Genomic DNA, 12,277 nt, shown 5'->3' on the forward strand with positions numbered 1-12,277 from the left:
GAAAAAAATATTGCCCCCCCCCCTATTTGACGAAAGTTGGATCCGCCGGGAGGGAGGCAGGGGGCACTTGCACCCCCAAAATTAAATAAAAAACAGGGAAATTAATATTTTCCAATATGGGAAAGTTCCTTTTTCAAAAATAAATATGCCGTTTTTTATGTTTTTTCGAAATGAAATACTCTTTTTAAAGTATACAAGTTAAGTTAAGTTTTCAGGCTGGAATATTGCAAATTTTCAGCTTGCGCTTCGCACTCTCATTTAAGCCTGAGTCGAATCGATTTTAAAATCGGTGTTCGATCGATGTCATCGAACACCGGTGCAGATTTTGCAAAATCGGTGCATCGAAAAAAAAATACGTCGGCCGGCCGAATCGTTTGGTTTACACAATCAATCATCAATCCGGCCAGTATTAATTCTTCCATATGAACATAAAATACTTTGCTGACATCGTCAATATTCTTAGTATGACCATAAAATCTTGTTAAATCGTAATAATTTAGATGAATTTAGGGCTCGATTCGAAACATTCGTATTTATTGTGATCGCATGCTCAATTGCGTCTAAAAAACTGGATTGTCATTATCAGGATTAATTCTCGAACATCGTCATAACTCATATTCCACAATCTTTCCTCACAATCGTTATATCAGCATTGAATAGCAATTCAAATGACCATCCAGAGAAAATTACGTATTTATTCCCATAAATTTATTTGGGGCTCATTTTGGATCCAACTACACAATCTCAGGCAAGTTACAGCGCTCTCCGTTGATTGCACTTGTTTGCTGGCGCTGACGTCAAGCACGCCTGTCGTTTCGGGAGAGAGTGAGTGTACGGAGCTGCGGACGGGGCTGGTGAATGGACTGCGAATGCTAGTTGACCGAAAATCATTCGGATCGACTCTGCGTGATTCATGTCTTTATTATTGTTTCATTTTAAACTTATATGTTGTCATCTGCAAATATCATTGTTGAAGATATTTTGGGAAGAATTCTGCTTTGGTCCCCGGCCTTTTTTGTGTGTTTTGTGATCATGGAAAATACAAACGAACTTTGCTGTCATCTGCTTGTGCAACGCTCACCCGGCCAACGCCAGCGCAGCGCATACCGTCAGTGCGTAGTAGTGGATATGCAAAGCGCATCGCATCGACGCAAAAACAAGACTAAATTTTCCCCGCCTTCAATATTCGATGCATCGATGTTCGATCGAATTAGAGCTGTCGAACACCGGTTTTCAAAATAATCGATATGACTCAGGCTTACGTCTCATTTGATTGGTGAAATATGCATCCTAAAGAGGTCACTAAATGCTTTCTTTAACAGGTTCCTTTTCTGGTCAGTATGTTTAAGCTCGCGTTTTGCGCTCGTGTTAATTCTTTTGTTAGATGCACATCTTTTTAATGACAGCAGAAATCTGCTCGAATTTAAAAAAACTTATTTTCATTTTTTATTTAAATACCCTAAAGTTTTAGCTTGTGATTCACGCTCGCAACACCTCGCAATAATGCCATTTTAAGAATAATTGACCACAAAAAACGTTTTACAACTTCACCTTTGAATTTGTTTTACCAAGCCGCTCGCTCATTATACTCTCTCCCGAAAAATAAAGCCTAATTATACATTTTGCCATAATAAGAAGTCACTTCAAAAAAGTTTTTCTCTACTTAATCACTATCAAACACAATGACTTCAAGCAGATGATAATCTTAAGGTGAAAATATCACCAAAGTGCCCATTTTGAAGTATGAGTTTCATTTTTGGCTTTACCCCCCAACGAAAATTCGTTCAGCCGCCCTTGCCTTCCCATCCTCATAATAATTAAACGGCAACAGTGCCCCCGCCCCCCTCCCCTTGCCTCTGCTTTCACGGTTTTCATTTTTCGGATTAACGAACCTTATTTTGTTTTCGGATTAACGAACCTTATTTCGTTTTCGGATCAACGAACCTTCGGAACAACGAACCTTATTTCGTTTTCGGATCAACGAACCTTCGGAACAACGAACCTTATTTCGTTTTCGGATTAACGAACCTTCGGAACAACGAACCTTATTTTGTTTTCGGATTATCGAACCTTCGGAATAACGAACCGTCGGAATTACGCCACAAATGTTCGGATTAACGAACCCTTTTTCGTTTTCTGATTAACGAACATCGAGGTATAGGCAATTTACGTGTTTCGGAATTACGAACCTTCGGAATAAAGAACCTTCGGAATTACAAAGCTTCGGAATTACGAAGTGTAACCGATCGGGACATATGTACGGTATACAAAAACGCCAGGCTATACATTGTAGCTAGGCACGCTCCGGGGCATACAATTGTTCGAAAAACAATGGGACAGGAGACGTCTATGGGAAATGTGTGGTTGTGCAAAAATGCGAACGAAACACGCCTACCGATGTACAATAATGCGAACGTAACGCAGGAAGAGTTAATGTACAATACCTCCAATACAATACAAACTTTTTATTTTAGAATATTCTTTAAAATGAGAGATAATTTTGTCCAAGATTGCTTCAAATACATGTACATACATGTAAGCAGTTAGAATTGTCACAATATAATTTCTTCATTTTTTTTACCTATCATTATGATTTTTTTTGGGGGGGTGGGGGTTGACGTGAACAACTCTTGACCAAAATTTGTTTAACAAGAGAAAGTCAAATTTTGAACGCACATTTATTTCTCATTGAATGGCCTGATGATAAATAAAAAAGGTAAATAACAGACAATATTGGCCTTCAATAAAATTCTATTGAACCAGAATTTATCCCCTTGCACATAATTTGACTGACCAAATACAACATTTTGGTCTGTCCAAACAATATTCAACCTATGTATATTTCTTACCTGGCCATCAAATGTGAAGCCATGGTCAGCAGCGACTTCTCGAGCCACTCTCTCTCCTCCAGCCACCTTGACCGCCCACTCATTGACATACAACCCTTCTTCATCGCTGCTGGTCAAACATGTAACTGTTGTTATGCAGAGAAAGGCCAGCAAGACCAACTTGACAGCCATTGCTGGAATGCCTGTACAAGTGAGGAGTTTACATGTAGGAGTCAAATCAATTAATCAGTGGAATTATTTTAACATAGGACAGGTGAAAACACAGGTAACACAGAGAACACAGTAAAAAAATAAAGGTTATCAACCTAAATTTTAGGAGTGGAACACCTAAATTTTTTGATAAGCAAAAAAAAAAAAGAAAAAAAAAAGGTCATCAACCTAAATTTTAGGGGGGGGGACCACAAACATGTCAGGGGGGTCCATGTCCCCCCCCCACGCTTCCGCCGCCTATGCTACGGTTCTCAAGGTACCGTGCACGGCGTTTACTGTGACCATCTACGATCGACAGGGCATCAATAGACGATACGTTCGAGCGTATAATCTAGCGCCATGGAACATGCAGTTAAAAAAATAAAAATAAGATTGGTTTATTATCAGTAGAGGCGCTGGTCCAAAAATTGGGATTGTCCCAGAAAACAAGGATATCCTCATAAACCAAGACAAATCATGTCTTGATAAATTGAGACTGTCCTTGTTTATGGGGACGTTTTTTTTTCACTTCCCCCTACGGGACAAAGACAGCAATTACGGAAATTGAGAGTGCTAAAAATAGATTCAGTGACCTCAATTCCCCCCAGTTCACCGTCTATTTTTCATGACTTGTCTTCCAATAATCTTGTTATGAAACCTGATATGTTTACATTGACTAGCACACTTGATTGGTGTCGGCACTTGACAGGTGAATGAACTTTCCTAGATTTCTTGTGTGAAGAAATCCTTATAAATTGAGACAGTCCCTGTAAACTGGGACGATCCCAATTTTCTGACCAGCGCCTCTACTGATTATAGCAGACACAAATCTATTACCATGCAACATCTGCTCAGATTCCATTAAAATGAATGAATGAATCTTTATTTCGTTTCAAATCCGATAACAAACAACAACAACAGTAAATCAATGTGATACAAGCAAATAGCAAAGAACAAAAAGTAAATATTACAGGATAATATACATAATACATGCACTACTTTTTATAAATATAAATGTAAGTAACACCCATGAGAATAGATGGAAATGAAACGTGGTGACCTACTAAAAAGCTTAGCTTGTAGACCATAGGCCACCAGAATATTAAAAAACTTACATTAGCAATCATTTAAAACATCATAGAACAAGCAAACAAAAAATTGTAGTAACCAAGGTACATATATATATATTTACAAAAGATACACTAAAAAGTAACAAAAGTGAAATGCAGAATGCAAACAAATCCTATTAGACCTAAACTATAAGAATCTAAAATTCAAAAAGAAGAAAGAAAAGAAGAAAAAAAAGAAAATAGGCAGAGCTCTATTTTTGCATAGATAATTGTGGAAAGAATACAATTTATAAAGTTAGACGAGATATAACAAGCAGGCATTTGTTTACTGATCTAAGTATTTCTTCAGCAAATCGGTCTTTAACTTGTTTCTAAAAACACTGAGGCTAACTGATTGCTTCAAAGAAGAAGGAAGGGAATTCCATAATTTTGGCCCAGTATAAACAAATGTATTTAGCCGAAAACTAGTTTTGACCAATGGCAAGTGGAGAAAAGAAACTTGTCTTGTATAGTAAGAATGGATTTGGTCATTTCTAACACATAATGAATAAAGGGCAAGAGGAAGTTCTCTTTTATTTAATTGATACATAATGCAACCGAGGTTGAGATCAAATATGTCATGTAAATTAAGGAACTTGTTTTCATGAAACAAAATATTAGTGTGGTATCGTGAACTAACTCCACATACTAGTCTAATTACCCTTTTCTGCACTTTTAATAACCCATCCAAATGAACTTTAGCAGCGTTACCCCAGGCAAGGATGCAATAATTCAAGTAAGGCAAAATGAGAGTTGAGTACAACATGCATAAAATATGTTTTGGGAATATACTCTTCAATTAATGACTCCTGAATTTCTGGAGAGTAGTTTACATAAATGAGATATGTGAACTTTCCAATTCAGCTTACTATCAATGTGTACCCCAAGGAATTTTGTACTCAATACTTCAGTAATCTGAACATCATTAATTTTAATATTATCTGGCAATGTTGATAGGGTATTGCTGAATAACATGTAGTTTGTTTTAACAAGATTTAAGGAAAGTCTGTTAGCAATGATCCATTCGTTAACAGAAATCAATTCTGAATTGATAGTTTGCAATAAATTGCAGGGGTTCTTTTCAGAAAAAAATATGCTTGAGTCATCTGCAAACAGGATAAATGAAAGGATTTTTGATGACTGAGGGAAATCATTAATATATATGAGAAACAATATAGGTCCAAGGAGTGAGCCTTGTGGCACTCCACATGTAATTGACTGCATAGGTGACTTAACACCATTTAAAAAAACAAACTGTTTTCTATCAGAGAGGTAGCTCTTGAACCACTCCAAAACCTTACCCCGGAATCCATAGAAAGATAGTTTATACAAAAGAATGTCATGGTCAATCGTGTCAAAGGCTTTGGAGTAGTCCAAGAATATACCGACAGTATGGAGCCCATTATCTCTTGCAGAAGAAATTTTGTCAATGAAATGCAACAGAGCATGAGAGGTAGTGTGTTTTTCACGAAAACCAAATTGTTCAGGAGCGAGAATATTATTGATTTTCAAAAACTTCATAACACGAACAGAAATTATTTTTTCAAGAATTTTAGAAAAGCATGTAAGAAGAGAGATGGGCCGGTAGTTTCCAACTTCCTGAGGATTTCCCTTTTTGTAAATCGGCACAACTTTGGCTATCTTCATACTCAAAGGAACGATTCCATGTACAATAGATAAGTTGAATATATGGGTAATAGGAGAAACAATAACATCAATGACTTCTTTAATAAGCTTGTTAGATAGTCCATCATACCCAGCAGCCTTATTTGTTTTCAAATTATGAACAATGTCAATCACTTCCTTTTCAATGACAGGAGTAAAGAAACATGAACAGGGAAGTCGACTACCAAGGTAATCATGGAAAAGTTTTTGGCTAGCGGGAAGACTAGATGACAAATGATTTCCTATTGATGAAAAGAATTGATTACAAGCGTTACTCATTTGTACATGATCTTCAGTCAAAACCCCATCTACTAAAAGTTTAGAGGGACCCTGACTCTTTTGTTTTGAATTTAGCGTTTGTCTTATAACTTTCCAGGTTCCCTTCATATCTTTGAAGACTGACTTAAACTTTTCATCATAATATGATTTTTTAGCAAACAAAACTTAGCATTTACTCATGATATGATATATGAAGAAAAAATCACACCAATTTTTTCTTACATCCTGTCACTATAATCAAAGAATGCATTTACCCATCTGGAATCATGATGTAATTTGTCATGCACGAAAATCGTTGTTTTTTTCGTGGAGGCATGGGAGGGGTATGCAGCAAGTGCGATGCAGGTTGGTAAATGGTTGGTAAATTATTAAATGATTAATCATAATTTTCATAGTATTTGGAATAGCAAGTGCAATTTTTTCTTGATTGTATTTCCTCTAGTTATCATTTTTTTCAGCACTGAAATAAAGCCGGCCCGGCTTTATTTCAGTGCTAAAAAAATTTAAGGTGTCCGGCAATAGCCAGAACAGAAAACTTCAGCCCAGGGCCAGGCTAAGCATGCCGAGCCAGGGAGCTACGCCGCGCCGCCCCCGTACCGTACGGTACAAGTCCGGTGAGTCGACCCACACTGCACTGAGCCGAGTGAACTGTGCAGCGCTGCTGTTAGTGTTGTTAAAATTACGACTTGTCTCTTACCGATTGATAACTTACCTTGCTTTGACATTAGGTGAAGACTACCTTCTGGCGGCCATCTATGGGCAATCTTTATGATCAATTCATATTCATGTTAAAATCTTCAGCAAAGTTGAACTTTCTCTTGTCATGCTTGTGTTGACGAGTGTCGGCCACACCTACCGGTATGCAAAATTCCAAAATCACTGCAAATTATAGGCCGGCCGACTTCGCGGTTGGCCTCCGGCTCCGCACAGATTTCGGCCCTATATTAATCGAGACCTATTGATCGATTGATTCCATGAGTCCGTCCTCGCCATCATCTGTCAAATCAGAAAAAGGCAAAGTTACCCCCTCCCCCATTAGTTTTTAGGGCTACACGTTGGTCTTTTCTCTCTATTTCTCTCTCAAATATCAACATTTATAAATTTGACAGAAAAAATAATCTCAATCCAAGACCACTTCTAATTTATAAGGAAAGGGGGGTCTACATATCATTTGTGTAAGATAGATTAAGACTAGTAGCCCCCTCTTCCCCTAAGAAAAATAATACATAATCATCATAAAATAAATATTGAAATAAACAAGGTCTATACTTCAATGTAGCTATATCATCACATGTATATACATATTCAATGAAGTAAAAAAAAAACACTTCTATTTTACATGATGCAAATTTATTTCCTCCTGATCCTGGAGGGGATTTTTTTTTAAATGATATAAGGCTCATACAAAAAGGGCTTCATGTACCATAGGCTCTCTCTCTCTTTCATACTACCTGTTCCATGCATATCACTGACTTTGTAAAACAGAATAATTTTAGAAAGATCATATTGTATCAGTGTTATCTGGGTTGGGCTCAGTATTCAAATCTCAGGGGCTCGCTGTTGCAGAAAGTGTTGCTTTTAAGCGCAAGTAAAAAAAAATCAAATGCAAGTCCGAATGCACTCTTCTCATAGGTTGAACATCAAGACCTGTGTGATTTTAGAGTTGCTGATCGCAACTTTTTCTGCATCAGGTGCCTGGTGTAACACTTCAGAAAGAAAAAAAAACTCCTTTACAAACGGTTAGATGTGTATATTTGTTAAACATATTTAATAGTGTACTTTTAACAAGAAAAAATATCTATTCTCGTAGAGATATTGATAAAAAAAAGTATAAATGGCACAATATACCACTTATCAGTTATAAATAGGGTGAGGGAAACTATGTCCCTGACCACAGGGGTTTGAAAAAAAAATGAGCCCTAAATTTGTATTAACATTTTTTTTTTCATGTGCTTTCTCTACACATCAAATCATGTCCCTTATCAATGATTCTGAGAATGCACGACTCCAGACAAATAATGAGAAAGATAGTGTTATTTCCTAAAGTCTATGCCTCTGATTATTGTTGGTGTAAGACACCTAAACCCAACAGGAGTGCATCACATCTTTATATCCAGGAAGAATCCTTTTCATGTTTTTGTTTTTTCTAGTCAACATATGTATAACTATAAAGTTGAGTGTTGGGCCACTGTTGGGTACCTATTGGCAGAGATGCCAAGTTCAAAGACCAGCTATGCGTGAGATTTTCTGTGAATCTGAGTGAGATCACAGACATTGTGTACAATGTAAATGGGGATAGGCTGTGATAGTTGCGTGAGACAGAGATTTGAGAGTCCAAAATGCTTGAGTCTCACGCATAATGCGTGAGACTTGGTAGCTCTGTATTGGAGGAATGGCTGACACTTTGAGTCATTCATCATTCACTTTACACATGATCTTTACCAAACACAACTGTTTAAAATGTAAGCCTTCCTTTGATTCAATAATAAGGATTTATCATTTCTTAATGGATTTTATAGTTTTGATGATAAACGAACCCACAATTAAGATACAGGCAACTCTGCCTATAGTAAAAATTCTGGAGACCACGGAAATGTGTTTGACTGACGAGAGATAGTAGAGACATTATATAAGACTTGTTTTGAAAAATCTGGTAAAAAAAATATTGCTTCCACTAAAGCAATCATTTGACTAATTGAAGGTCGACTTTAAGGAAACCGAAACCCAATGAAGAAGCAATCTTTAATATTGGAAAGAGTAAAATGAGAGGAGCAATTTAAAACAAGTTCATCAGAATCAATTAAGAAAAAAGGTAGTTACGGATGTTTACAAAGTCTAACTTTCTATGGGGATCCTCTAATTGGCCACAATGTTTAAGAATCACAGATTTTGTGGACAACTCTCCATTTGTTTTGCACATAAATTTTTCCAATTATCTTTCAAATTGCATCTTGCCTCACCACATATGTCAAGGTCAGGAGGACACGATGTAAAATAAAGGGAAAAATCTGACATTTTGTGTACAAAACACAAGGAGACATTTATTATACTATTTTATAAACCAATTCTGATGAAACAAGTTTCAGATTGCTCCTCTCATTTCATTCTTTCTGATAAAATGGAGTCTCTCCTTGTATTTTGGTTTCCTGAAAGCAGATTTACCTCTATAATGCTCCATGTTCCATGAAGAATCAAAAGTTTACAGTATAAGGAGGGGAAATGAAATACTTGATATTTCACATAGTGAATCACAACAGATACAGTATGGCGCATTATATGCTCTATCATTTGCACACCCATGATTAGCACATCATAACACTGGGTGATTTCAAGTTTGGTGTTGGTGCTAAGCACCAAACACAACATGAAGCTGGTCCTGAAAAGTCCCTGTCGAGGTGTTGAGCTGTCTATATTGCAATTTGTATCATTTGTGTAAACTGAAAATAGGCCTTGGAGCTCGGAAACACAATCCAAATTGTACTTTCAACACCAACACTGGACTTGAAATCACCCATTATTCATTTTACATTCAAATTTCATGAAATCTGCAGCGTCATGCCTGATGAATTCTCTATTTATAAAGCTAACTGTTTGATGGGGTCGACTTGATATTCACCGAGACAATCTGGGTGTTTTGACTTTAAAGGTCAAGTCCACCCCAGAAAAATGTTGATTTAAATCAATAGAGAAAAATCAGACAAGCACAGTGCTGAAAATTTCATCAAAATCGGATGTAAAATAAGAAAGTTATGACATTTCAAAGTTTCGCTTATTTTCAACAAAATAGTTATATGAACGAGCCAGTTACATCCAAATGAGAGAGTCGATGATGTCACTCACTCACTATTTCTTTTGTTTTTTATTGTTTGAATTATTCAATATTTCAATTTTTACGAATTTGACGATTAGGACCTCCTTGCCTGAAGCACAAAATGTTAAAATAATGGAATTCCACTTGTTAAGGGAGGAATAAAACTTCATTTCACATGACAATGACGAAAATAAAAATATTTCATATTTCATATAATGAAATACAAAAGAAATAGTGAGTGAGTGATGTCATCAACTCTCTCATTTGGATGTAACTGGCTCGTTCATATAATTATTTTGTTGAAAATAAGCGAAACTTTAAAATGCCATAACTTTCTTATTTTACATCCGATTTTGATGAAATTTTCAGTGTTATGTGTGTTGGATTTTTCTCTTTTTATTAAAATCAACTTTTTGTTGGAGTGGACTTGTCCTTTAATAAATGCTCTAAAAGCAAGTCTATGCATTGAAAATGAATGTGATTTTTTTAATTTTTTTTTTTTGGGGGGGGGCTCTGATTTTGTTTTCTGAGGTCTTGCATTTCAAGCAGAGCAAATAAAAACAAGAACCATAAAAGTTTTGTTATTTTGATAAGGCACAAATATAAAAGAGGATGCATTGTGACTACTTCGTCTGACTCCACTTTTGTTGGGAAGGACCTCCTCCCCTCTTCCAAATTTGAAGTGAAAATGGTTTCGGATAGGAGGGAGGAAGGGGGATTGGAGGGGCTTGCCAATTTTTATGTTAACAAATTCCCCTTTATTTTCTTTCTTGATTTCACTTATAAGGGAATGGATAAAGATGAACTAGGACAGTTTGTGAGGAAGTTCCAAGAAGGGCTATACTACTTGTCCTATAAATTTGTATAAGTATCATTGACACATGACATTCATCAACCTTTCTTGTACCTCAACAATTTGTAAATGTACGAAAAAAAATATTTATTGATACCTATCAAAACAAGTCAATAAAGGCTAGATAAAGATATGGACTGATTTGGGCCTCAAACTTTTAACAAAAAATTTAGAGAAAAGTAGAACTCTTTTGAAACAGATAAAAACAAATAATGAATTCCTTCAGGTATATGAGATAGTCATGGCATAAGTGGCAAGATTTACCTAGAAACATTCTCTGCTAGACTATGGAGACTTTTGTTCTTCAGATAATGAGATTGCCACCATGGCCGTAATTTTAGAAAGAACTTTCTCTGAGCTTTCCTCAAAATTCATCAATTCAGCCCACACTGAACTATATGCAGATGACCATTGTAATATTCTGAGTAAATGTGCATCCTCAAAAAATTATCACTTTGTTTCTTGTTTTCAACCTTTTTGAACTTTAATCTTTTTCTTGCACGGGTTTGTTGCTTTGTTGCTTGCCACTTTTCAATGATCAAAATGAAGCATATAAACTCAATAAGATTTCATCAGCAAATGCGAGAATAGTCATGCACATAAACTGTGGATAAAAACAATATTTCTACAGGAATCGTATACAAAATCATATTTTAGCACATATTTAAGCAAAATGTGCAATACAAAGAGCTGCATAACGTTCGACTGGTGTGCCCAGACCTTGAAAATCAATCACTTTATTAATTGATTGTATGCTGCCAGCAACCCCACTGATTGACAGAGTCTTTAAGAAACTTCTGGGGTGGATTCCATCCAAGCCGCCCCCCCCTCCCTCCCCAAACCTGCAGGCAGAAACACTGATTGAAGAATTATCAACAAGTGGGTCTTGACACAAGACTACCACAATTACAAGTTGATAGGCGAGAAAGTGGAGATTTGAGAGTAGAGTATTCTTTCTTGAAAATAGTCCTGAAAAGGACTGTAAACCAGAAGGAAGGTTGAGTGGAAACAGCTTGGGTAGTAGAGCTGATGAGGAGATGCTGGCTTGAGTCGGCGAGTAGAGATGATGAGAAGTAGAGAGACTCGACGTTTCGAACAGGTTGACTGTCCGTCTTCTCTCCTTCTATCCACTGTATCTATAACACTCCACATGGTGTACCGTAAACCACATCAGCAACTGTACATGCCACCATGCAAACCTTCAAACAACATCCAATTACAAGTTGGTATCTAAAAAAAACCCTTCTGTGCACAAGTCTCAGTCAGGATGTTTAGGCTATTAAGACTTATTTCCTCAAGCACAGGATTTGCAATGCAAAATAGAAACTACCCACACCCAAGCCTTTTCAGGAAAAGACAAAATGACAGTTAAATCCAAGTAGAGAGTTATCAAAATTTAATGTTCAGATCCGAGGCCGGAAGATAGCTGAACTGATCTGGGGCCGTCTTACAAAGAGTTGTGATTGATCCAATCAATCGTAACTCTATGGAAATCCATCAGTGTCGTAATTTTTTTTTCTAC

At 36.6% G+C, this 12,277-nt stretch overlaps 1 protein-coding gene across 2 annotated transcripts in view; it reads right to left on the reverse strand.

Moving 5' to 3' along the window:
- The window catches only part of LOC121414232 (PC3-like endoprotease variant B), a 35,804-nt gene extending 28,857 nt beyond the window's left edge, over window positions 1-6,947 (reverse strand). The window contains exons 1-2 of one of the 2 annotated variants that reach the window (XM_041607343.1): window positions 6,804-6,947; window positions 2,850-3,031 (exon numbers count right to left, since the gene is read on the reverse strand). In XM_041607343.1, the coding sequence (XP_041463277.1) occupies window positions 2,850-3,031; window positions 6,804-6,816 (195 nt within the window). In that variant the 5' untranslated portion in view covers window positions 6,817-6,947. Of the gene's footprint in view, window positions 1-2,849; window positions 3,048-6,798 lie in introns of both variants that reach the window. The other variant, XM_041607342.1, reaches the window with a different exon arrangement.
- Between the last annotated feature and the right edge of the window lie 5,330 nt (window positions 6,948-12,277).

Source organism: Lytechinus variegatus, chromosome 4, assembly GCF_018143015.1.
Source record: "Lytechinus variegatus isolate NC3 chromosome 4, Lvar_3.0, whole genome shotgun sequence".
NCBI lineage: Eukaryota > Metazoa > Echinodermata > Echinoidea > Temnopleuroida > Toxopneustidae > Lytechinus > Lytechinus variegatus.